Source organism: Doryrhamphus excisus, unplaced genomic scaffold (genome assembly GCF_037039965.1).
Source record: "Doryrhamphus excisus strain RoL-2023G ecotype Guam unplaced genomic scaffold, RoL_Dexc_Guam_v1.1 HiC_scaffold_24, whole genome shotgun sequence".
Classification (NCBI taxonomy): domain Eukaryota; kingdom Metazoa; phylum Chordata; class Actinopteri; order Syngnathiformes; family Syngnathidae; genus Doryrhamphus; species Doryrhamphus excisus.
Window position 1 is genome coordinate 2,560,559 of NW_027621862.1, and position 27,816 is coordinate 2,588,374.

A 27,816-nucleotide genomic window follows, 5' to 3' on the forward strand; every position below is an offset into this window, starting at 1 on the left:
GGCGATGCATGCGCATTGACACAAATATGGCCGACGTTATTTCACGTGACGCAATGACGCAGTAACGCACCTTGGAGATTTCTTCAAACTTGACTGCTAAACTTCCAGCTGTTGGTTGTTTTAGGAAGTGAAACTTCAGAAAAGGGACGAAAAACAACAACTTCTACACAATGTAAGTTTAATGTAACGTTACGACAGGTACTAAAACTAAAACTAAAACCCACACTCAATGTAGTCACTCCATAGTTGTTAATATGAACCTAAGACAAGTTTGCTAAATCGATGCTAACGGGTGTGCTAGCAACAGAATGGCTGGGAATCCTACCGAGAGGACTGAACTTGGAGCGGAAGATGAGGAAGAACAGACGGAGAGTGACGAAGCAGACGCCAAACCTGACCGCAGGGGGAGGTTTCTACTTTTTGGGTGAGTGGATACCACAAAAGAACTTTCACTTCCATCATTTGTCAGCCACAATTGCTTGCACGTCCATTGACAATGTTGTATTACGGCCATCATATTTATGCTAATCCTCGCCTGAACACAAGATGGCGCCTCACACTTTTCACAGGCGCGGCAAAAACATAGCACAGTATAAAAATACATATGAACTTTGAATAGATTCAATTAAAGGATGTTAAATTAATATTATTAACAATATGTATGTATGATTTTTACATTTTATGCTGTTTTTGTGACTGTAAGTAAATACAGTCGCCAGCTTCACTCTTATCACTCATTCATTCATTTTCTACCACTTATCCACACAAGGGTTGCGGGAGTGCTGGAGCCTATCCCAGCTGTCTTCGGGCGAGAGGCCGGGTACACCCTGGACTAGTCGCCAGCCAATCACATCACCCTTATTCATCACTCTCATGCGATTGCATGAGGATCGAGCATTCGGGATTATAAACAGTTTCAACTCTGAATCAGCGCCATCACTTCCTGTCATCCACATGTCTGAAACACATTTATTGCAACACACACAAGCACAAGTCTTATTTTGTATTATTATGTCTACTATATTGGGTAATATTAGTGTAAAGTTGACTATAAGGGTGTTATATCATTTAAACTGTTTAGGCTGCACGGTGGACGAGCGGTTAGCGCGCAGGCCTCACAGCTAGGAGACCCGAGTTCAATTCCTCCCTCGGCGATCTCTGTGTGGAGTTTGTATGTTCTCCCCGTGCATGTGTGGGTAGGCTCCAGCACCCCCTGCGGCAGAAAATGAATGAAAGAAAATTAATTGCAGAAATGTAATGTATTAGAAAAATGTGAGTTAGTAATATGAAATCATTTGATGTGTTCATATACAGAAGTTACTTTATTTAACTTAGTTTGTTAAATGAGAGGGTCATAATAGGCGTAAAAAAATATATATGTATTTTTAGAAATATATAAAAAACATATATATTAAAAAAATATATATATATAAAAATATATATAAATATATAAAAAAATATATATTTTTTTTCTTATGTTAAGCTGTGCTCCTTCCTACTCCTTTCTGGCATGTCTAATTATGCAAGTGTAAACATGTGATGTACTACTAAACCATTAACATCATCATTACCATTAATTCACCCTTCGCTATAATGCAATTATGCAAACTAAAACCAAAATAAACGACAAAGTATTGACAAATTAATACCTCCTGGCCAGCCACTATCCTTGTTGACCCCTGCATGACGTGCAGGGTCCTCATGTCAATAGGCCTTTAGAAAGCGCTGGTGCGGTGGCGAGGTTGCTGACTCAGGGATGGGGGCTCAACAGTACGCCCCCCCCCCTCCTACCACCACCGCCACCTCCCCACTTCCGTCCGTGGGCACCCGCCGTCCCAGTCGGGTTCTTCATCCAGCACAGAGAGCATGTCCGTATCCTAGCACTCAGCCAAAAAAAAAAAAATAGCTGGAGCAACATACTCTTTTGCAGATGCAGAGTGGCGTAGCGCTTAATGACGAACCCAGGTAAGACACATGCGCCCTCATCGTAGCGCCATGCCCTGCCCGCCGCAAACGGCTCTTTGCCCACCCTTGATTGTTTGGTACAGTATGTTGGGAGGAGGGGGGTAGGGCGTCAAATCACATGTTTGATAGAATAGAATATGACCACGGGGTGGCATTTGGGTGCCGGCCATTGTTGACCCCATGACCAGGCTCTTCTGGAACACGCCACCATCTGGATACATCTGCCAAAGAATGTGGAAAAACATGGCAGCCGTGTGAGGAGAAGAGTCACGCAAACGCTTCCTCTCTCCAATTATTTGTTCTAATCTTCAAGTTTTACATTTTTTTAAATATACAAGGAAATGTTTGAGGATTCTATATAAGTTGAGGGTGGACGACCGCAACCAAATTTGGCCATCAGGTTTATGCCTTATTGGAACACATGTACTTTTTGGTCTCTGAGTAAGTCCTTCTTCTCGCTTTGTCTCTCATTGCTATGATTCTAATTGCTGTTTTTAATAATTAGTTAATTTGGTTCCTTCAATGTAAGTAGCCTGATCAATGTGACTATTATTATTACTCTTATGTGTTTAATTTAACCTATTACATATTTCCTCATTATATGGACAGGTGCATTTATTTACAGGTGTTTATTATGGGCAAGGGTTATTTTTATTCATGCTAATATTTTTTAGTAAATCATTTTTCTATATTATATTTGATTACAATTGTCAAAATTGTATAATTATAAGACAAATGGTCAATGACAATTAAGTCCAAATATGTTTGTTCTTGATGGCAGCCATGTCAATCTTGCTTATATTTTACACACACGTGCTTGAAAAGTGTGTAAAAAATGTAGTTATGATTTGATGAAACACCTTAAATTTGAAGTTTTGTAAGGCACATTGAGCTGTGTGAGAAATTATTTCAATCTGTAACGGTAGCCTTTAAACTTAAATAGCCAAAAACTTACCACTTCCACACGGATAGGGAGGATAACTATTAACAGTTATTTAACCTTTAACATGAACATTAATCAAACCTAATAATTTTTTCTGGGTACATGATACCATACAGCATCCATATCAAACTTGCGCGGGCCGCGCTAACATTAAACTTTCATATCAAGGCAGGGGCCTCAAACTAGTGTCCTGCGGGCCACATTTGGCCCGCGGGCTGCGTGTTTGAGACCCCTGACCCTAGATGATCGTATCTGAGTTGTGGTGCTCAAACGGTGCTTCATTTGATGTTTCTGTGACTCCATTTAGCAAGAAGAATAAGGATGGCCAGACGCGGGAGCAGGACTACTCTTCTGAAAGCCATTACAGAATTGTCTCACCAACATTCCAGTATAAGATGAGCCACCGGCAAGTGGGCAAGTGCATCATCATCAACAATAAAAACTTTGATGAAAAGACGGGTAAGGCAAATGCTTTGTTACACGTCAATTTGCCTTCCTTTTAAAACCCACACGCGTGTTTGCCCTCGACAGGGATGAATGTACGCAACGGGACAGACCGTGATGCCGGCGAGCTGTGCAAGTGCTTCAAGAGTCTGGGTTTCGACGTCTTTATCTACAACGACCAGACCTGCGAGAAGATGGAGCGTCTCCTCAGAGAGGGTGAGAGGGAAACACTTACTGGCGTGAATAGCTGTTCCATTGTTGGTTGACAAGATTGTGCACAAAAGTACAAATCGACTACCACACAATATAGCAAGGGAGAACATGTCAATTTTTTTGGTTAAAAGTGCCAGTGGGGGACTTTATGCTGTTAGAGTCTGCTTGTATCGGGGCCATGTGGGGCAGTGACCCCCGCGATTCAACATATGACTGAAATGCCCACTTTCAGTTTGTGGCCGTGGGCATAATACAACATTCTAACTACATTTATAAGTCAGAAAAGTGGGAAAAGTCCCAGTTAAGTCAAAATGCCAATCACAGGGCACATATAGACAAACAACCATTCACACTCACGTTCATACCTATGGACAATTTGAAGTCACCAATTAACCTAGCATGTTTTTGGAATGTGGGAGGAAACCGGAGTACCCGGAGAAAAAAACCCACGCATGCAATCTCCACACAGAGATGGCCGAGGGTGGAATCAAACATGCGTCTCCTAGCTGTGAGGCCAGTGCGCTAACCACTTGCCGCCGTGCAGCCGAATGCGGAGCAGTGATTTAAAAAAAAAAAAAAAAAAAAAGATATAAAACTGCATCAGTGGTGTAACAGTACTTGTGAAGTCCCGCAGGGACTTGTATTGGAGCTCCATTTGTTTGCATTAATATGTAATATTCTACATTGTTGCATTGTTGTTGTTTTTTTGGAATATATATATATATATACAGAATACAGAAATACAGAATATATATATATATATATATATTCTGTATTTTCCAGAGTCACACTTTTTTTCATAGGTTGGCTGTTCCTGCGACTTATACTCCAGAGCGACTTACAAATGAAAAAAATACTGGACACCTTTTCTGTTAATGTTTATTTTTTGTGTAGCTAAATAACCATTGTGTTCGCATATCTTACACCTAATCAGCCTGTTTTCTATATTATTTTATTGTTAGAATTTGCCTTCCAAGAGGACATAATGTCTGTTTTGGTCAAGTAGTTTGGAAAATAAATTACTTGCAAAAAATGCGACTTATACTCCAGTGCGACTTATGTATGTTTTTTCGACCTAATTATGCATTTTTGGCCTTGTGCGACTTATACTCTTATATATCCATAAAAACGATATATATTCTATTTTAAGCCCAAGTGCATGTTTGTGTGTCTTAGCCTCGGAGGAAGACCACAGCGACAACTCATGTTTCGCATGCATCCTGCTGAGCCACGGCGAGGAGGGCATGATCTACGGCACCGACGGCGCCATGCCCATCAAGACCATGACCTCGCTGTTCAGGGGGGACATGTGCAAGAGCTTGGTGGGGAAGCCCAAACTCTTCTTCATCCAGGTAAGACCCCTTTTGTCATAGATGATGTGTCCCAAGTTGGCGATAAAGCAGCATCATTGGTATGACCAGGCTTGTCGCGGTTCTGAGTTTGATGACGGCATCCAGACAGATTCCGGTCCACCGAACGACACTTTGGAGACCGACGCCAATCCCAGACATAAAATCCCCGTCGAGGCCGATTTCCTCTTTGCCTACTCCACCGTGCCAGGTACTATTTCCCCGCACAATCTCTGAACTGTCGCCGCAGTTCTGCCCCCCTTATGTCTTCCCATCCTAGGCTACTACTCGTGGAGGAACCCCGGCCGCGGCTCCTGGTTCGTCCAAGCGCTGTGCAACGTCCTGAACGAGTTCGGCAAGCAGCTGGAGATCATGCAGATCCTGACACGCGTCAACTACATGGTGGCCACCAGCTTTGAATCGTGGTCGGAAGACCCACGCTTCAGCGAGAAGAAGCAGATCCCCTGCGTGGTGTCCATGCTAACCAAAGAGCTGTATTTCAACTGACAAGTGCCTTGTTGTTTTTTTTAACAGGGGACTGACGGCGCAGTCCGAAGAAGCATTCAGGGATTAACGAATCTGGCCTCGTAATCGGGCCCGAAAAACGAGCACTTCATGTGTTTATTGCTGAAACCTCTTCATCTTTCTCCTCTACTTCAGGTTCTATTCTTCACAGCAATGGCGTCACATTTGATCGGAGCTTTTGTCGGCAGGCATTGTGAGATATCCATGTTCTTCTGCCATCATTTTTTTTTTTTTTTTTTAATTTCCTGCTGATGTGCTGCCACTTTGTGTGTGCGGGGGACCTCTTGTCCAAATACTACACTATGCTATTCTGCCCAAACTAACTCAAACTAACTCACAGTGACCACCACAGGGAGTGGTTTACATCCTTGTCATGCACTTGGACACAAACAACTTTTTTTTTTTTTTATTTATTTTATCAGGTGATTGTTTTTATTTTCCCAGAGACTCTGTCTTTGATGGGCCTCAAGCTTTAAGGCACTATGCTGGCAAATCCTCAGGTTCATTCATGTAAGTGTCACGTTTCAAACATTTTCTTACTGTGTACATCATGGCCAGAAGTGTCATCTTTTGCTATGTCATGTGCACAATACCTTGCTGTTTTTTTATTAGTCCATTTAAAAGCGATGACACAAGACGAGACAGGATTTTAACTTTCAGAAAAGCATGATGAAAAATATATTTGTTTTTCAAAAATGACAATACATTGCAATCTACTAATAGAATTTCTACTCTGCACTCCACCTATTGACATTCATGCAAATGTATCTTGTATTATCATATACTGTGATAACCGTACTGTTCTGACCCAAATAGAAGACAGTATATGATAAATTAAATATGATTTAAATACCAAAATGTGATAGAAAAAATATATATAATTTTACCTTGTACAATATATATTTCCAAAAAAAGGCATCATCTTATATTCAAGGTCGTCTTATATTCATGTCAATACAGTTTATGCACAGTACAAGAGTCATATAGATAAATGGAAAAATAAGAAAATAGTCATATAAATCAATAGAAATTTATTATGGGAAATTTACATGTCCCACAAAAATAACAATAGCATCATTTTAAATATTTGTATTTATTTTAACATTTTTTTCGTTTTGTAATTCAAAGACAACTTGAAGATATTTAAAAACATCTAAAATAATTGATTTACATAACATACTGCATCTAGTTTATTATTTTTTTTAATTTGAGCTTGTATTTGAAAGAAATTGGACATTTTCTAAACCACTCAGAGCCCACGGTATCACATCTTGTAATACCACTACCTGCCTGTACAGGCACTATTGATTATTACTACTGAGGTATTGGAACCAGTAATCTTAACAGGTAAAATTCACAATTTTATTCATTTTTACCAAAGCTTTTTTTCAAACCGTGACTAAATACTATATGTTAAAAGTATAAGATGACTTTAAAAAATTGTTCCTTTCAAAAAAAAACATTAAAAAAAGTGTGTAATTGATAATTTTAATATGATATAGCAAAAAAATGACACTTGCTTGAACGCCATGACAGTTTGTTTATATCACATCACAGAGGCAGCTATGACTAATAACAACACGTACACAATTACTCACACACATCTTCTTTTTGTAACAATTTTTACACAAACTTCAGTGCATCTCAGCAATGACAACAAATGTATTGATCCCTCTCGACACATGGATCTCTGGTCAGTGACGTGCAGATTTTATTTATTTTTATTTTTTTTGGAATGCAATTCGGGGGTAGGGTATTTATTTTTTTCGGGGTTCCAATTTAAATGCTTTATGGTGTTAAATGCTGTTGTCCTCACAGATAGATTTGAAACAGATTTGGAGAAATGCATGCCTTCATTTAAGAATAATAATAATATAATATGAACCAATGTTGAAACCAATGAAAGACTATGGAAAAAAAAAAACCCAAAGAGAAGAATGCTTATGTTAACACTTCCTTGTATTAAACATGAATTTATTGTGTTACCAGCCGAGTATATTTTGTTCACTAGCACAATATTAGTTGTGTTATTTAAGGTGTTACTTACAGACCCCCCATTCCTAAACCCCCCCAGCACACCCACAACATCAGGTACACCTTCACATCGCCTTACTTATTTAACACACACAAAAAAGTTACATTTTCCCATCCGATCTCCGGGTCACTGAAGCAGCAGTTTCAGTAGGGAAGCCCAGACTTCCTGGTCCCCAAGCCGCCACCTCCAATTTTACTGGTAGAACATTCCCAAGCCATAATCCCGAGACATAATCCCAATAGCCCGACTTGTCATCTGCCCGAGCCACCTCAACTGGCTCTACTCTGAGCTCCTCAGCCTAAATTGAGATCCTCCAGCTGGGGCAGGTCCTCATTCCTGAACCATGGCCTCAAACTTGGAGGTGCTGAGTCTCGTCCCAGAAGCTTCGTTCTAGTAAATGCTGAAGGTCACAGCCTGATGAGGCCACATCAGGAATCGCAAAGCAGGTACATATTCCGATTTCCATATAAATGTTCTCCATAGGAATCATATTTTGGAGTGTTTTTGTGGCCCTGCAGGTGGAAGTACAGTGTTGCACAGGGAAGATGGAGCAGTGACAGAAATAAGATGAGGTTATTTGTTCAAGTCGTCTCCTCAGATGTGGCTCAACACGGGAGGTAATACAAGACATTACTTTGTTGTGACTCTTTATTAGCAACTATGCTTACTTTTGTATTTGTGATGTCTTTACTTGCACAATCTAATACCGTCCAATACAAAATTAGATTTATTGTAATTGACCTTGAACAAGTTAAAGACTCAGCTTTGTCCACTGGACAGAAACACTGTATAATAGACATTCATTCATTACTTTTCTACCACTTATCCTTACAAGGGTGCTGGAGCCTATCCCAGCTGTCTTCAGGCAAGAGGCTGGGAAAGCCAGCCAAACACAGGGCACATATAGACAAACAACCATTCACACTCACATTCATACCACTTACTGAGTCTTTTGAGCTTGCATAGTAGTTGGTTAATATTCTACATCATACATTGGTAGTGTATTGTCTGGTTGATGCCACACAATACTCTTACTGTAGTACCGTAGCTATATATGCACTATATGTATTTACTTTCCAGCAGCCATTTTTATTCATTCATTCATTCATTTTCACAAGTGTAGTGGGGGTGCTAGAGCCTATCCCAGCTGTCTTCGGGCGAGAGGCGGGGTATACCCTGGACTGGTGGCCAGCCAATCACAGGGCCCATATAGACAAACAACCATTCACACTCACATTCATACCTATGGACAATTTGGAGTCGCTAATTAACCTAGCATGCATGACTCCACACATTAATATATTAAATGTTTATTAAACAAAAACCAGAAAATGAACATAACTTATTGAAAAAAATGTCAGGAAGTTAAAATGCTTATAAATGCATAGAACTTTATATCATTACAATCAAGTAAAAAGCACAACCATGATATATTTATTTATGAATATTATTTACTTCTTGATCCATCTGTGTGTGACTATGACATTATTTGTTGTGCACATCAACACCATCAGTGATTCTCAAGCTGTGGCGCAAATACCACCGGTGGTACATCTCATGGCACACAGGTGATTAAATAATATATGTATATATACATGAATAATTCATTACCTGCAAGTACAAGGCAGTTATTCCAAGTTAAACCGCTAAGAAATAATTTGAGGTGGTGGTCATGCTGTAACTAGATGAGTTTGCTAAGCCACAGGCTAAAGTGCTTGTCCATGGCCTTCCTGGCGGCCCAGCTGCCGTTGTTCACAGTGGGGATGATCTTAAGCGGCCGCAGCCATTGGACGAAACGTTTCATTTCCAAGAAGCTGCTGTGTTCGCTGTACGGGATCCCTGGTGGGTGTAAAAAAAAAAAAAAAATTTTAAATGGCCTGGTTGCTGTCTTAGTCATTTTATATCCGAGCAAAGAACACACCGTAGATGGAGATGGTGCCACTGACGACAGGCTGGATGTCCTCCAATGAGTCCATCTGCTGGCTGAAGGTCCAACCGGTGGGCTTGAAAGCCACCAGACGATCGTACTGACTGGAGAACTTCGCCAGATGCTCATGTAGCTTCTGTGCAGAGACATTTTGGACAGTTGTGTCGTACAGTAGAAGATCCATATCCCAAAACATCCACGCCTCACAAATTCCAGCCTGGTCTATAATACGGAACTTAAAGAGATAGTTTGGATTTTTTTTTTTTTACATGAAGTTGTATGACATCCCCATGATGGCACAAAAAGTTTTTAAGGCAGCATTGAGTGGGTTTGCTGCATGTTCTCCCCGTGCATGCGTGGGTTTTCTCCGGGTACTCCGGTTTCCTCCCACATTCCAAAAACATGCTAGGTTAATTAGCGACTCCAAATTGTCCATAGGTATGAATGTGAGTGTGAATGGTTGTTTGTCTATATGTGTCCTGTGATTGGCTGGCCACCAGTCCAGGGTGTCTCTCGCCCGAAGACAGCTGGGATAGGCTCCAGCAACTCCAAAAATGAATGAATGAATGACTGTAGTGAGGCTGCATGGCGGACGAGTGGTTAGCGTGCAGGCCTCACATCTAGGAGACCCGAGTTCAATTCCACCCTCGGGTGGACCGGGTACTCCGGTTTCCTCCCACATTCCAAAAACATGCTAGGTTAATTAGCGACTCCAAATTGTCCATAGGTATGAATGTGAGTGTGAATGGTTGTTTGTCTATATGTGCCCTGTGATTGGCTGGCTGGCGATCAGTCCAGGGTGTACCCCGCCTCTCGCCCAAAGACAGCTGGGATAGGCACCAGCACCCCTGCGACCCTCGTGAGGAAAAGCAGTAGAAAATGAATGAATAAATTAAAACTTAAACTATATTATGAAAGCAGGAAGTGAACAAATGTAATAGTTACTGATTGTAAAAGTACCAGATGGAGGGGTAGGATTTAATAAGCTTTGCTTCTTCCTACTCCTTTTGGACATGTGGAACTGTGAACTGATTATGGGATGCATTCAATTGTAATCTGATGCATGTTCATATGAAATAAAACCATTACCATTACCATAATGTACAACATGTATCAAAGTGGCCTCCCTTGTGAGGAAAAGCGGTATAAAATGAATGAATGAATGAATGAGTGGGTTTGCCACATAGACCTACCCTGATGTTGAGTTGCATCATGGGAAGAACGTGGACCCCCGCCATCTTCCAGTCTGTGGTTAAGCATTTTTTTATGTCCTCCGACTCGAGGCAGCACATGGTGTTAAATTTATCCCGCGAGAGGCACACTTTCGAACCCAAAACCTCTGCAAGAGCTGCAAAAAAAATCCACAAATATGACAAGTATATCATAATAATGTCGCTTGGCTGACATTAATGTGCAACCCCAATTCCCAGGCTTTTTTTTTTTTGACACACATTCCCATTCCTTGGTCAATAAAAACTCATGCCAGGAAAAATGTGAAATTTATGTTGCTGTCTGACAAAATATTTGTTCCCTCACTGTGTGGGAGGGTGGAAAATCTGCAGGGAAAAGTGAAATGAACAGAAATTGACATCTTTATCATTGCAAACACTCACCCAAAAAAACCTTCTCCTTCCCTACAGAGTACGATCCACACACCACAAGAGTCCGAGGGTGCAGCGTCACCAATTCAAAAGCCGTGCTGGCAGCAAAGCTGATCACATCCTGCTGTCTGGGGAAGGTGTACTCCGGACTGCAGTACCTGTCAGTAAAGAACAAGTACAGTTTTACAACTATACTTCACGATATAATAATAACTGTATCCTGAAAAGCACTGCGTACGTCGTGTCCAGGTAAAGAGTCTGCACCCTGCAGCTTAGCAACTCTGGATAAACCTCCATAGATGGATCGGCTCGGAAGTCTCCAGTGTGGAGGATGGTTTGTCCGTCCGGAAGGAAGAAAAGCAACATGGCGGCTCCGGGGCAACTGTAAAAACAGCATCAAGTATAGTCAAAATTTTGATTATATCAAAATTGTTTATTCTGCAACACGTCCCCTTTTAGATGGAGGACCAGGTGACTTTCAAGTCTGCATGTAAATAGTTTCAAACCGGCATCAACAGTGCAAGGAAACACGGAAAACTCGCGTTGACGTCTGATGAAATATTAACAGACTGCTTAGGCAAATGTATTGATCATATACAGTATGGAAAAAGAATCATTTTGCGAAACAGTCATGTTCATAATTGTTCAAAATTACATTAAAATCGTCAAAAAAATCACTTTCATGGTAAAACATTTTTTAAATGCTGTTTTGTGTTTGAATACTATACAACCCATTGTTGGTCAAAAACAGGCTTGTTTAAGCTAATATTTTTGTATTTGTGGCCTAAATTAAGAATTTCCAAGTATAAAAATACAAGACGCATTCAAAGACGTGATGTAGTACTCTACACTGATCAGTAGGGGTCAGTAACGTTACTGTAAATTCAGTGAGACACACACACCAGACTTGATTGCTACAACAAAATTGGCCTAAATTAAGAATTTCCAAGTATAAAAATACATATTTTAACATAAAAAATTACATTATAAAAATGCGCTTTAATATGAAAAAAAATCAATTTCCATTGTTAAATCGGATATTTATTATTTTATTTGTTTTTTTTTCCTTTTAAGAAATCTGGGTCGAAACCGTGTAGTGAGTTTACTCAACAGCCTGCTGTCAATGCTTTTTAAGTAAATACACCACTTAAAAACGCGACAGCACTTTCCAATAATCGTGCGTCCTAATTTATTAAACAACTCCACTGTCAAAAACAGGCTTGTTTATGCTAATATTTTTGTATTTGTGGCCTAAATTAAGAATTTCTAAGTACAAAAAATACAAGACACATTCAAAGATGTGATGTAGTATTCTACACTGATCAGTAGGGGTCAGTAACGTTACTGTAAATTCAGTTAGACACACACACCACACACTTGATTGCTGCAACAACAGGCTTTTATTGCAGGAGTGAATCCCTATCATGGGCTACTGTTGCAGACGTAATTCAAACCAAGCTAAAACTCAACATATATTGAGTGCATTATTGTGTAAATATAGAATACATTAAATTGACGTACTGGTTAGCGTCGAGGAGAATGACCTGTGCCCCTTCCACGGTGACCTTTGTGTTCATAGGGAGAATGTGCACGTACTGCTCGGCCACCCTCAGCTTGCTCTTCACCAGGTTGCCTGTGATCTGACACACATGAGCACAAAATAACAATAGCAATAATTTGTGACCAGTGCTATTTTTAGAAGATGCCTCACAGGCGCGTTAAGTGGTCCACGTGGGCACAGCATTGGTGACCCCTGTCTTACTATATATTTAAAGTCAGAGAGATTTCTGCATGGAAACTAATATTAATTAATACTTATCAGGTCTTGGAAAGTGGTTGTCTTATATGCGGGGCCAGTACGGGAATTTGCCTCAGCCGGGCTTACTTTGTTACAGTAGATTGGAAGTGTGCAGTTCTTGGTCAGCCCTCCGTAGTGGTCCGAGTGGAAGTGAGTCAGGAAGTAGGCGGTGATGCCCTCGATGGCGCCATAGCGGAAGGCGTCGATGGCAAACGTCGTGCCTGAGTATAAAATGTTAAATGTACCATAACTCTAAACATGAAAAAGCATTGGGGATTTGTTCAATATAAGAAGTTAATTTATTAACTTTAAAAATGATTTGGAGTGCATGAGAAAGTTGTAGGAAAAACACACAAGTGTGTGCAGAGGTAGATAATATAAGACGCTCACTCACCCGGAATCTTTTTGTAGAACGGACAACGCAACGGTTGTCCATCACCTTTCTCTCGTGTCCACCATCTTTTCCTCCTGTCGCTTGTTCGCCTCCTTTCCGCCTCCTTCGGAGCATCCGCCACGCCATCATTGATGACATCTTCACCGGTCTTCTGCTTCCTCTGCCCTCGACTTGTCTGAGCGATGGCGGAACCGCAGGTCTCCTTCACCTTCAGAGGCTTTAGGCCAAAGAACACCCCGATGTCCGTCTGCTTGAAGCCGGAACCCTGACCCGCCTTGCTTGGAACTTTCCGAGGCGCCATAGTGGATTGGAAAGCTTGAGATGATGATGGAATACCGCTGCTGCTCAGAATATTTTCCCGTAAGCGTTCCAAAACAAGCCTCTGAGGAGACTGGAGGGATTCTTCTTTAGCTGAATGGGTGCTTTCCAAATCAGCAAGATGCTCCTCATCACTGAAGAGAACCATAGAATCTTCAGATCCATTGTGATCTTCACTATTAACGTCATCTATCTCCGCAGGGAGCTCCGAAAGAGGGGAGTAGGATATTCCATCATTTTCTTGAGAGGGTTCATTTTTCGCTAAAGTCAAAGAAAGTTCAGCTCTACTTTCCTGCGAGGAACTAACAGACGAGGAGCTTTTAGAAAACGGCGATGACAACCAGCCTTTCTTCTTCTTCATGTCCTCCGGGTCAGGTGATCGCAGCAGTAGGAGGCCATTGGTGCGTTTAGAAGGTGGCGTTCCATCACCAAAGCTCTCTTGTGAGGTACTGTCCAGTCCGGTTTCAAAGATTCCAGCGTCACTGTTAGCTCGGGCGTAGGCCAGCATTGTGTGATTGAACTTCTTGTAATGGTTTGGAATGGAGGATGAGCATTGGAGGCCATCTGGACATTCTAGCATCAACATCAAAAATGGAGAACATATACTGTAAATACATTTTCGACTATTTTGAGAGGCTTGCTGCAGTTGCACATAAACACAACTATATTATTAATTTAGTATTAATTATATTACCTTTGCATGTGTCCCTGGAGATGTCAATACATTCAGCAACATGCCATCTTTGGGACTGCACCAACAAGATGGAAAATGGCATTTGGCAAGTGGGGCAGAATTCTTCCATGGTTTCATATTTCGTATCAACTGATTCCAGATCAGATGTTTGGATGACGGAATTGTTTTTGTCCGTAGTGACGTCACTAGAAGTAGCTTCAGCACTGTTGTTTCTTCTCTTAGCCACTGATAATGAGCCATGCTTCTTTTTCTTCTTCACCAGAGGTTTATAATCCCAAATGTCACTTTCAGAGTCGTTCTTTTGGGACATTTAGAACAAAAGTACAGCCTAGATGCTCCTGGGTCTTATACAATGACTAGCCGAAAGCTCTCGTAATGACCACACAACTAACGTTTATAAACATTCCACACAATCCGATGATTCGAAATTTTACTAAGTATTAATATCGGCTGATGTACATCTTATGTATAGTAGCTTACAAGTTTGTCATAGATAATTCACCCTTCCGATCGCATTTGTTTACAGGAAGCTCTTACCGCCACAGTGCCTGAATGAATTTAGTCAATGCAGTATCATAAACCCGACAGCACTTTCGAATAATTTACCGACATTAAATACATATTTCAACATTAAAAATAACATTTTAAAAATGCGCTTTAATGTGAAAAACAATCCATTTACATTGTTAAGTCGGATATTTATTATTTTATTTGTTTTTTTTTTCCTTTTCAAAAACCTGCGTCGAAACCAGCAGTGCGAAACTGTGTAGTGAGTTTACTCAACAGCTTGCTGTCAATGCTTTTTAAGTAAATACACGTCTTGAAACGCGACAGCACTTTCCAATAATCTTGCGGCCTAATTTGTTAAACAACTCCATTGTCAAACACAAAATATAAAAGTAACTGCGCTTTAAAATATTCAGAATCATATTATAGTCTTAATTATTATATTTTAATCGAAGTACTAGTACTTTGTCGAAACCAACACTGCGAACCTACATGATTGGTTTACTCAACAGGCTGTCTTCCCTAAACATGGCTTCTGAGTGCAGTTTGTCCAACCTGTTTCCAATTCAAAGTGAGCTCGACTGCGCTTTAGAAGACACCACAACACAAGAGGAGAAGGAGAAGCTGGTCTACGAGTATTTAAGCAAAATAGACGAGAGGGAGGACCTCAAGATACGCGACTTTGAGACAGGTTAGCTGCTATTTAATCTGACACGCACTTAGCTAGCTAGAAGTTACGTGCATGAACAAGACCAGACATGTTTAGTGTGTATGTACAGATATGTATATAGGATTCCATTGTAACTGAGTTATGTATACTTATATATCTTACAATTTAATTTACTGTTTTGTTTTGCTGCTAAGTGCCAGCAACAATGTATAAACATTTTGTTTACTAATAATACGGTGAACTGTTTTATCTGTATGCATAAACTGTGTGGCAGTACCTCAAGAAACCAGTAGATGGTGCTCGTGTGGCGATGAAGCCTCCAACTATGGAGGTGCCATTAAAAACAATTACAAAAAAATCCTTCTTGTAGGTCTGGAATGGCTAAACACGAAGGGCCCACTGTCTTTCAAAAAGGAGCTGGCAGGTAAAGTGGTGCTGTTGGACTTCTTCACCTACTGCTGCATCAACTGCATGCACATCTTGCCGGACCTTCACCACCTTGAGCAGAAGCACTCCATCCAAGGTATGGTACCATCTGTATAGTATATAACAGGGGTCTCAAACTCAATTTACCTGGGGGCCACTGGAGCTAGGGTCTGGACCGCATCAGGTTTTCAAAAAAAAAACAAAACGCATTTATTAAAAACAGAAAAATATACAAACTTTTTCAGTGCTTTGGTTCCGATTTTTATTTTTCTGCACAAAATAAGATGAAAATAAATAAACAAATCAAGAATAAAGAAAATCAATCAGTAATAAATAAATATAATAATAATAATAAAAACTTAAGAAACCACATATAGTTGGTGGGTTGACAAATTATTTTTTTCAGATTAAAATGAACAAAGCATTATTAGAGCCCTGTAGACATGACAAAACACGACTATAGTCACATTTATACTCTTTTTATTTACAACATATTGCGCAACTGCAGGGTCTTGAGACACACCACACACCACTTCCACACGGATAGGGAGGATAACTATTAACAGTTATTTAACCTTTAACATGAACGTGAATCAAACGTAATAATTTTTTCTGGGTACATGATACCATACAGCATCCATATCAAACTTGCGAGGGCCGCACTAACATTAAACTTTCATATCAAGACGAGGGCCTCAAACTAGTGTCCTGCGGGCCACATTTGGCCCGCGGGCCGTGTGTTTGAGACCCCTGGTATATAACATAAACATTTCCACAAACTATGTTAGTTTATATATCAATATATGAGTGTTTATGACATGTTTGCTCCATGCGATATTACCAGAGTTTGCCTAATGGTTATTCCACCTTGATATGATTCACCCCAGTGACGTTGAACTTTATCTGTGCTAACTAAAAATATGTCCGAGCTTGAAATGCCAAACGAAAGATGGCGGGTACCCACGTACAGGAAATACACATACACACCACAGTGCCACTGCACATTGTTATAGTGGCCTTATCTTTGGCACGGCTATGGGTACATTCTATCTAGTCAGTCACTAGTCAGTCACTCACACTGTTCACCCATTATCATTCCAATGTGTGTTACACTTTTTGAAGTCGGAAGCTTGTTTGTGTTGGGACCATTGAGGTTTCATAGTGGAGGAAGATGCCCATTTTGTGTCTATTCAACTCTCGGCTTATCTTGGGAAGGAGATTTATTTGCATATATGGCAACACTGTTTAATCTCTTAACCGATTTGGTCTTTTTGACCGCCATTTTTTGCAGTTGCAGGCATCATAAAAACAAAAAAAATTACACATATATCATTGTGTCTGAGATTTGTATGACGTAGATAGAGGAGTTAGGTTCAAAGACCCTCCGACACATGACGAAAAACCACAAATAAGAGTTATTAAACACACAAAAAAATGTTGCAGGCATACATTATACAGTAATGTACTTACAATATCATTATAATAATATTACTCACACAACATGGGCTGCACGGTGGACGAGTGGTTAGCGCTCCGCCGGGTACTCCGGTTTCCTCCCACATTCCAAAAACATGCTAGGTTAATTAGCGACTCCAAATTGTCCATAGGTATGAATGTGAGTGTGAATGGTTGTTTGTCTATATGTGCCCTGTGATTGGCTGGTTGGCCACCAGTCCAGGGTGTACCCCGCCTCTCGCATGAAGAAGACAGCTGGGATAGGCTCCAGCACCCCCCACGACCTTATTAAATGTTATAAAATCTGGTACTTTTACAATCAGTAACAATTACATTTGTTCACTTCCTGCTTTCCATAATACAATTTAGGTTGTTTTTTTAAAAAAAAAATCCGAGGTTTTTCTGAGGTTGTCTTACCAGAATAAGGGGAGTTATTTTTTTAAAAAGACATGAAAAATGAAATATATAGAGGGCCTAAAGTTTTTTTTTTAGATATAGATATATAGACTTTCTTTATTGTCATTGCACAATAACACAGCAGTGAAATTGCCAACGAAATGTCATTGCCTGGCTCCCGTATAATAATAAATAATAATGTGGAGAATAAATAGATGACCTCAAATAATTTCTAGTTATATAAATAATAATATAAATAACTTTAAATAATTTAAAGTTAAGGCGGTACAAGCTGCAACATTGGTGTTCTTCCCACTAATAGTTAACAGCCATAGCGATAGAGTGCTGTTTATTGGCTGGTGTTGTTACATAATCCCCAACTCATGGCTCCCTTTTCACAAAAGGTTATCAGGTTCATTTGGTTGCTTAATGGTGTCACCACCTCTATTAAAAACACACACATCGTGACATTCATGCCTGGAGTGGAGTGGTTGACCTTAATTGACTGAAAGGATTTGACTGACACCATCAGACTATTCATGTAAGTCATGAGTGAGAAGAATGTTTCTATGTGGTATTTTCAGCAGTTTTTAAGCAATTAAGATGTGGAAGTATTTGGATTTGACATCCTGGAAGATGACTAAAGTGTCCTTTTCTTTTTTTTTTTAATTTTTTCTCTCAGATGGACTCGTCATTGTTGGGGTACATTCAGCCAAATTTCCTAATGAAAAGGTAAGTGAACGCTAGCCACATTATTATTATTATTATTATTAGAATAATATTAATATAGGATTTTAATACATATTTATTTTAATAATATACTGTATGTTGAATAAAATTATTATTTGTAATAATAAAAAAATAATGAGGTTTTCAGACTTATTTTCATTATTTATATATATAATTATAATAATAATATATAATTGATAGTATAAATATATAAGATATTATAATATATAATTAATAATATATATATACATTATATATATGATATAATATATATATATATTATAATAATATAATAATTATTATATTATTATAATATAACATATTTAATATTTATTCATTTTTATTTTATTTTTGTAATTATTTTTATTTATTTTTTATTACGGACCTTTTTTAGTTAAATTAATATAAAAATAATAACACGAAAGTGAACGCTAGCCACATTATTATTATTATTATTATTATTAGAATAATATTAATATTGGCTTTTAATACATATTTATTTTAATAATATACTGTATGTTGAATAAAATTATTTGTAATAAAAAATGAGGTTTTCAGACTTATTTTCATTATTTATGTATATATATAATTATAATAATAATATATAATTAATAATATATATAATATATTATAATATATAATTAATATTATATATATTATATATATTATATAATATATATTATAATATAATAATAATAATTATTATTATTATTAATTTTATTTAATTTTTTAAATTATTTTTATTTAAATACATTTTTTTTACTACGGACCTTTTTTTAGTTCAAACAATGTAAAAATAATAAGATATCTAAATTCCACACTAAAAATAATTGCTGGCATGCATTACACAGAATGGTACGACCCGCCAGTTTACACCATCTGCAGTTCTGACTCAAGTTATTGCGTGCTCCTCTCAGGTTCTGGACAACGTCCAAAGCGCCGTTCTTCGTTACAACATCTGCCACCCGGTGGTGAATGACGGCGAAGCGCATCTCTGGCACCGGCTGGAGGTCTCGTGCTGGCCCACGCTGGTGCTGGTGGGACCCCGTGGCAACCTGCTCTTCTCCTTGGTGGGCGAAGGCCACCGCGACGCTTTGACACTTTTCACCGACATGAGCCTCCGTTACTACCGGGAGAAAAAGCTGCTGGAGGAGCACCCGGTTGGGGTCACGCTGTACCGGGATTCTCTACCTCCCAGCATCCTGTCCTTCCCCGGGAAGGTCTGCATGGACCATGGCAGCAACAAGTTGGCCATCGCTGACACGGGGCATCATCGAATTGTGGTGGCGTCCCCTACTGGTCAGCTTTTACACATCATTGGCGGTAAGACATGCTGGTATTCTGTCTATTCCCCTCCCCTCATGTAACACCCTACATCAGGGGTCTCAAACTCAATTTACTTGGGGGCCACTGGAGCTCGGGTCTGGGTGAGACTGAATAAAGAAAATCAATCAATCAGTAATAAATAAATAATAATAATAAAAACTTAAGAAACCACATATAGTTGGTGGGTAGACAAATATTTTTTTTCAGATTAAAATGAACAAAGCATTATTAGAGCCCTGTAGACATGACAAAACACGACTATAGTCACATTTATACTCTTTTTATTTACAACATATTGCGCAACTGCAGGGTCTTGAGACACATGCTAACTCGCAAACTAGAGAACTAGCGACCTAAACGGTAGCCTTCAAGTTATTTCCTTTAAACTTAAATAGCCAAAAACTTACCACTTCCACACGGATAGGGAGGATAACTATTAACAGTTATTTAACCTTTAACATGAACATGAATCAAACGTAATAATTTTTTCTGGGTACATGATACCATACAGCATCCATATCAAACTTTCATATCAAGGCGTGGGCCTCAAACTAGTGTCCTGCGTGCCACATTTGGCCCGCGGGCCGCATGTTTGAGACCACTGCCCTACATTCCGCAGAGCCCTTCAAACTGAGCACTTTGACTGTGTCATATTTAAAAAAAAAAAAAAAAAAAAAACAGGACGTTATAGATATTTTTAGCTCATTCCCAAGCTTCAAAAAGCCTCAGAGGAGCCACATGCTCGTCGGTGCTGTTCCCAGACCAACGTACAAAGTTGGCGGCGTCCTGGCCGTGTACACGCTGGGAACTGGCACTGACCTCCATTACGAAGACAAAAATGCCCAATGGGATTTTTTTTTTATTATTTCTGTAAGCTTCGCTCATTCAGTGGATTGTGTTTGTTTTTTTTTTTTGAAAAGCAAACACAAGTGGAGTTGGACTTTTTGGTGTTGGTTTACTTCATCGTCACACAGATTTTTTTTTTTAGCTTTAATTTGGAGGTGCTTAGGACATTTTGTGACATTTTTAAAACATTTATATAGCATTGCTATATGTCAGCGATGCTTCATTATTTTCTGTCATGCTCCCCCCAAGGGGCAGAAATGTTCAGACTGTACTTGAAACTGAAAGAAGAGTCAAATTGCACGTTGAGTACTATAAATTTCTACATGTTGGCAGGTTTGTACTAAATTGAAAATGTCATTTTTAACTCACGTGTATTTATTTTTTTTTAACATTTTTGCTAAGATTTCAGTTTGTATTGCTGGGTTTTTTCATTGATTCATTTTTCTACCGCTTTTTCCTCACAAGCGTCGCAAGGGGGTGCTGGAGCCTATCCCAGCTGTCTTTGGCGAGAGGCGGGGTCCACCCTGGACTGGTGGCCAGCCAATCACAGGGCACATATAGACAAACAACCATTCACACTCACATTCATACTACTTACTGAGTCTTTTGAGCTCGCATAGTAGTTGGTTAATATTCTGCATCATACATTGGTAGTGTATTGTCTGGTTGATATGGCACAATACTCTAATACTGTAGTACTGTAGCTATATATGCAGTATATGTATTTACATTCCAGCAGACATTTTTATTAGTGTGTCACGGGGGTGCTGGAGCCTATCCTAGCTGTCTTCGGGCGAGAGGCGGGGTACACCCTGGACTGGTGGCCAGCCAATCACAGGGCACATATAGACAAACAACCATTCACACTCACATTCATACCTATGGACAATTTGGAGTCGCTAATTAACCTAGCATGTTTTTTGGAATGTGGGAGGAAACCGGAGTACCCGGAGAAAACACGGGGAGAACATGCAAACTCCACACAGAGATCGCCGAGGGTGGAATTGAACCCTGGTCTCCTCTGCTTGGTTTTGATTGAAAATTTATTGGGTTTTGTTTTGCTACTTTTTTTACTACTTTTTTTCTACTCATAATTCTTCATTGTGCTTTTTTGTGTGCAGGGCCTGAAAGTGGACGGCAAGATGGCACCTTCTCCGAAGCGTCCTTCAATGCCCCTCAGGGTGTCGCCATGAAGAACGATGTGGTGTACGTGGCCGACACTGAGAACCACCTAATCCGAAAGGTCTCCGCACCGAAACTGGATTCTATGATTATTATTCCTCTATAAGTGGTTTTGTCTACCAGCTAATGCTCGTGTATCTATCAAACTAGATCGACCTATTGGAGGGGCGGGTCAGCACGCTAGCTGGCCTCGGCATCCAAGGCACGGACAAAGCGGGCGGGGCTATGGGAGATCAACAGCCAATCAGCTCTCCTTGGGATGTGACACTTGGCTCTGCTGGTGAGTCCTCCAACCGGAAATTCATTCATTCATTCATTTTCTACCGCTTATCCTCACGAGGGTCGCGGGGGTGCTGGAGCCTATCCCAGCTGTCTTCGGGCGAGAGGCGGGGGTACACCCTGGACTGGTGGCCAGCCAATCACAGGGCACATATAGACAAACAACCATTCACACTCACATCCATCCCTATGGACAATTTGGAGTTGCTAATTAACCTAGCATGCAAACTCCATACAGAGATGGCCGAGGGTGGAATCGAACCCTGGACTGGTCGCCACCCAATCGCAGAACTTGCAAAGCATTTTTTTTTTACAATACATGTTTGCAGTACGTCCTTAAAAAACAGCAGGTAGCAGAGATGAGGATGCTGAGGTTCTCATTGGGAGTGACCAGGATGGATAGGATCAGGAACGAGTAGACGACAGGGTTGGATGGAGGTGATTTATTTGCTGAAAGGAAGGAATCAAACTCATGTCTCTTAGCTGTGAGGCCTCAATTTCAGCCGCAATTTAATTTAATGTTTTGTTTAAATAACCACAAAAAACTTATTGTCCATGAATCCATTAATACACATTTCCATTAATACAAAATATTTATTAAAAAAACTATTAAAAACATAATTATTTTTTTTTTAGTTTTATTTAGTAAAATATGTTTTTTTAATGACCACAAATAACTTATTTTCCATGAATCCATTATTTCAAATTTTCCATTAATACAAAATATTTATTAAAAAACATAAACATAATTATTTTTTTTTAGTTTTATTTAGTAAAATATGTTTTAATGATCACAAATAACTTATTTTCCATTAATACAAAATATGTATTAAAAAAAACAAAAACAAACTCCACACAGAGATGGACGCGGGTGGAATCGAACTCGGGTCCCCTAGCTGTGAGACGTGCGCGCTAACCACTCGACCACCGTGCAGCCATTTTTCAAATTCCTCATTTTTATAATATGTTATGTTAGACTGATTTAAAATAAGCGTTTTGAATATGATGATGTCATAGAAGTTTTTGTACCTGTATAAGGATTAAAATCAACTCTTGAATATTTTGGCATAAATGTTAGAGACGGTGTCATTGAAGGGGACATGGAGGACAAGCCGGATGGGGTGACAAACTTTTTCTGGTTGTGTATATGTGTGTGTGTGTGTGTGTATAGGTGGTGTAGAGGACAACGTGCTGTGGGTGGCGATGGCAGGAACCCACCAGATTTGGGCTTTGTTCCTAGCAGATGGCAAACTACCCAAAGGAAGGTGAGAGCAACCAGGCCATGATTATAAAAAACTACATAATTCAGTCCTTAATACACAAATAAAATAATTGTAAAGAGTAAGTTCCTCCACACCGCACTCATCCAAGTGTTCCTTACAGCGACTCCAAGGCCGGTACGTGCGTGCGGTGGGCGGGTAGCGGCAGCGAGGAGAACCGCAACAACGCCTACCCGCACAAGGCCGGCTTCGCCCAACCGTCAGGCCTGGCTGCGGCCCCCGAGGAGCCCTGGAGCTGCCTCTTTGTGGCCGACAGCGAAAGCAGCACCGTGCGCACGCTAGCGCTGAAGGACGGTGCGGTCAAGCTGCTCGTCGGTGGCGAGAGAGACCCCCTGGTGGGTGCTGGTTTGAATACTTTAGTCACCTGACCTTATGTAGCTGTACATACATATACACAAATATATAAGTTAATAACTCTTCTATTGCACATATTTCTAGTTGACATTTCTGGAGCCTATCCCAGCTGTCTTCAGGTGGGAGGCGGGGTACACCCCGAACTGGTGGCCAGCCAGCCAATCACAGGGCACATATAGACAAACAACCATTCACACTCACATTCATACCACTTACTGAGTCTTTTGAGCTTGCATAGTAGTTGGTTAATATTCTGCATCATACATTGGTAGTGTATTGTCTGGTTGATGTGGCACAATACTCTTACTGTAGTACTGTAGCTATATATGTAGTATATGTATTTACATTCCAGCAGCCATTTTTATTCATTCATTCATTCATTCATTTTTGTGAGTGTCGCAGGGGTGCTGGAGCCTATCCCAGCTGTCTTTTGGAATGTTTTTGGAATGTGGGAGGAAACCGGAGTACCCGGAGAAAACCCACGCATGCACGGGGAGAACATGCAAACTCCACACAGAGATGGCCGAGAGTGGAATTGAACTCGGGTCTCCAAGCTGTGATGCCTGCGCGCTAACCACTTTTTATAACATTCATTTATTCATTTTCTTCCGCTTATCCTCACGAGAGTCGCGGTTGGTGCTGGAGCCTATCCCAGCTGGTGGCACCTGGACTGGTGGCCAGCCAATCACAGGGCACATATAGACAAACAACCATTCACACTCACATCCATACCTATGGACAATTTGGAGTCGCTAATTAACCTAGCATGTTTTTTTGGAATGTGGGAGGAAACCGGAGTAACCGTAGAAAACCCACGCATGCATGGGGTGGAATTGAACTTGGGTCTCCTAGCTGCGATGCCTGCGAGCTAACCACTTTTCATAACATCTTTAAGGAAAAACCTTCCTCACGGTCATGGTACCGCCTCTGACACGCCCCTAGCTAGATGAAGCCACCCTGTAAAAAAAACAGGCTTCGCTACACATTTTAAAATAAAGCGTTGCTAACTCAGTTCCAGATGTGGTTGTCTTTCAACAAATAGGCTAACATAGCATGATGTCACTGTTTAAAATGGGAGTGTAATGGTAGCACTGTAGCTCACATAGCTATGCTAGTGTTGCTAACGTTTACGTCCGTCTCCTTAATGTATGCAAACTATTATGATCATCTTACAATGATTTACAATAATTGACAAGTAGTATTAAGACAGGCTTTTAATTCTAATAAAGACATAGTTGTATAATACTATTGTGGAGTATTATTATGTAATGCATCTTTGTTGTTGCGCCGCATTCAAAGTTTTTTTTAACCTTTTTATTTAGCGTCAAGATGATGTAACACTTCCTAAATCAAATCGCATTCCCTCGAGCAAAATGTGGTGATTTGTGGAATATTCTGTCTCGTAACAAAATTAACTTTTGTTACTGGTGACATTCTGTGAATGGCGTTCCTATTTCAGTTCCGATGCAAATTACTTGTTTGATATGCTGTTATAATTTTGTATTATGTGGTGTGAAGCAATCTCTGCCTTTTATAATAAGACTTTGTGATAAGTGGGATTTTTCATGTTCTCCGCCATAATATGAAAATGATCCATATCATAAATAGAATGATGTATCATTTAAAATGTGTCACATTTATTTATTTTCTCATTTAAATCAGAATCTCTTTGCTTTTGGAGATGTGGATGGGAAGGGGGTGGACGCCAAGCTGCAGCATCCACTCGGAGTGGCCTGGTCTCGGGAGGAGAGTTTGCTGTATGTGGTCGACTCCTACAACCACAAGGTGAGAAGATGCCTTGTTTGTGATTTCAGCCATTGATAGCATTGTTGTGTGTACAGATTAAGGTTGTGGATCCAAAGACAAAGCAGTGCACCACCTTAGCCGGGACAGGAGAAGCTGGAAACACCCTTGGTCCTGAGTTCAGCAATTCCAGCTTCAATGAACCGGGTGGAATCTGCGTGGGCGCCGGTGGCAAGCTGCTCTACGTGGCCGATACCAACAACCACCTCATCAAAGTGCTGGACCTCCACTCCAACACTGTGTCGCTGGTGACAGATCTTATATTCATCATCTATTTTCACGTCACCTCCTTTTCAACTCTAGCATCTTCTTCCCTCTCAGTTGCCTGTTTCTGGAGACTACACAGACGCACCGAAACCCAAAGCAGCCGCAAAAGCCCCCAAGCTGCCCAAAGGGGCTGCCATGATAGACATGCCGCTACAATCGGTAAGCGCGGGGCAGACCCTCGCCGTGTCACTCGCGTTGTCTCTACCGGAAGGAGCCAAACTCACACAGGAGGCGCCCAGCTGCTGGGCTGTCTCGGCTGAAGGTAAGTCACATTATTGCTCTCTGGTTCTACCATATCTTGCTTATGGTGTGGAAATATGGGCTAATAACTATAAAAACAATCTTCACTTGCTAAATGTACTGCAAAAAAGGCCAGTAAGGATAATTCATAATGCCGCCTACAGAGAACATACTAACTCCTTATTTCTAAAATCACAAATACTTCAACTTGCTGATATAGTTCATCTTCAAACAATTTTAATTTTAATTTTAGTTTTAGTTTTAGTTTTAGTTTTAGGTTTAATTTTAAATAGCTATCGAGTTAGCATTATTGTTTACCGTATCGAACCAACCAATGTGCTTGAGTTAGCACCAGAGCTAGCATTACTAGCGGTTAGAATGGGGAAGCCTACCAATCAACTGATTGCTAATTAGCGTCAATGCTAACGTTACTGTCTACAATTGTGTATCAACCAAATGCTTTATACTTTGCATCAGAGCTAACATCACTGTTGAGAGTTAAATGATCTCAAGTTAGCATCAGCGCTAACATTACAATTTTACATTTAGGTGTAAACCCAATGTTAGCACAGATGCTAACATTATTATTTAGAATTGTCGAGCAACAGAATGCTATCGAGTTAGCATTATTGTTCACTGTATCGAACCAACCGATGCGCTCGAGTTAGCACCAGAGCTAGCATTACTAGCGGTTGGAATGGGGTAGCCTACCGATCAACTGCTTGCTAATTAGCATCAATGCTAACGTTATTGTCTACAATCGTGTCCCAACCAAAAATTTAATTTAATTTAATTTAATTTAATTTAATTTAATTTAATTTAATTTAATTTAATTTAATTTAATTTAATTTAATTTAATTTAATTTAATTTAATTTAATTTAATTTAAACGGTCCTCTCAGTTTGGAACATTTTCGTTGGCACTATCAACCCGCTATTTTCGGAAAGGTTTCTGATAAGAGTGCGGCCGAGTCTCGCTCGGACATAATTAGCTCCCAGGCTTATGTTACGTGAGCCTCTGCGCTCCGACTCCTGCTCGGTCTGGACTTAAGCTGATGGAATCGCGCTACAGCGGGAATTTGAACGGAATGGCAAAGCCAGAGCTGAATTGCGTCTCTCCCGGGACACCCACGTAGGAATCAACCTCGTTCATCAGCGCTTTCTCTGTAGAGTTTGGTGCGTCACGGTTCAACATCACTCCATTGTCTCATAAGTCACTTCCTGTTTGCCCACAGGTGACGAGTGGCTGCTGGACGGTCAGGTCGTTAGCGGCAACATCACCGATCTGTCAAAGCCACTTAGCATCTCCGCCAAACTCCCGGAAGTTCCAAAGAAACTCCAAGCGGGCCTCAGGCTGAGCGTCTGGGTGTACTTCTGCACGGCGGTGGGGTCAGCCTGCACCATGAGAGCGGCGTCTTTCTTGCAACCTCTTGAGATAAGTCTCACTCCGGCCGTGGGCGAGGTCAATATTGCGTTAACTCATTCCTTCTAAAACGGGAGCGCTCACATTTTTTTTTACACCAAATTTTTGCTCAATTTTGTACATTAAAGATGCTAGAATTGATCCGACGTTGTTTAGTACATGCTAAGCTACGTATATGGGCAAAACAGCTGACAAAGCGGATTAGGGTCTTATCTAGTAATATCTTATTAATTATGAATATATTTTATTTTTTACAATGAACAAAAATGGCTCATGGGCTGCACTTTGGACACCATCGCTCTTCCATAAATAATACACAGTGGAACCTCTCAGGTTGAATAATTCATTCATTCATTCATTTTCTACCGCTTATCCTCACGAGGGTCGCAGGGGTGCTGGAGCCTATCCCAGCTGTCTTCGGATTGAAT

General features: G+C 40.2%; 3 protein-coding genes and 1 long non-coding RNA gene across 4 annotated transcripts; 3 read left to right on the forward strand and 1 right to left on the reverse strand.

Moving 5' to 3' along the window:
• The first annotated feature begins 63 nt into the window (after window positions 1–63).
• On the forward strand, window positions 64–7,424 carry casp7 (caspase 7, apoptosis-related cysteine peptidase). Its single transcript, XM_078788769.1, is given in 6 exon segments — window positions 64–172; window positions 308–424; window positions 3,216–3,367; window positions 3,440–3,568; window positions 4,742–5,125; window positions 5,195–7,424. Coding segments are annotated over 5 exon segments (1,008 nt in total). The 5' UTR covers window positions 64–172; window position 308; the 3' UTR covers window positions 5,422–7,424.
• Window positions 7,425–7,812: 388 nt separating this feature from the next.
• On the forward strand, window positions 7,813–11,619 carry LOC144895255 (uncharacterized). Its single transcript, XR_013625751.1, has 4 exons — window positions 7,813–7,920; window positions 7,993–8,091; window positions 11,042–11,162; window positions 11,252–11,619. It is a non-coding gene; the product is annotated as an uncharacterized LOC144895255 (long non-coding RNA).
• On the reverse strand, window positions 8,771–14,772 carry dclre1a (DNA cross-link repair 1A (PSO2 homolog, S. cerevisiae)). Its single transcript, XM_058061687.2, has 9 exons — window positions 14,207–14,772; window positions 13,195–14,085; window positions 12,888–13,021; window positions 12,524–12,642; window positions 11,241–11,384; window positions 11,015–11,160; window positions 10,595–10,749; window positions 9,396–9,537; window positions 8,771–9,313 (listed from the first exon to the last, which is right to left on the reverse strand). Exons 1-9 carry the CDS (start codon window positions 14,514–14,516, stop codon window positions 9,156–9,158), a joined length of 2,199 nt encoding a protein of 732 aa, XP_057917670.2. The 5' UTR covers window positions 14,517–14,772; the 3' UTR covers window positions 8,771–9,155.
• Window positions 14,773–15,218: 446 nt separating this feature from the next.
• Window positions 15,219–27,816, forward strand: nhlrc2 (NHL repeat containing 2). The gene is made up of 12 exons (XM_058061712.2): window positions 15,219–15,404; window positions 15,754–15,906; window positions 18,343–18,392; window positions 19,307–19,712; window positions 21,683–21,804; window positions 21,894–22,023; window positions 23,194–23,287; window positions 23,406–23,637; window positions 25,319–25,441; window positions 25,498–25,707; window positions 25,781–25,988; window positions 27,201–27,816. The coding sequence occupies exons 1-12, from the start codon at window positions 15,242–15,244 to the stop codon at window positions 27,455–27,457; spliced, it is 2,148 nt and encodes a 715-aa protein (XP_057917695.2). The 5' UTR covers window positions 15,219–15,241; the 3' UTR covers window positions 27,458–27,816.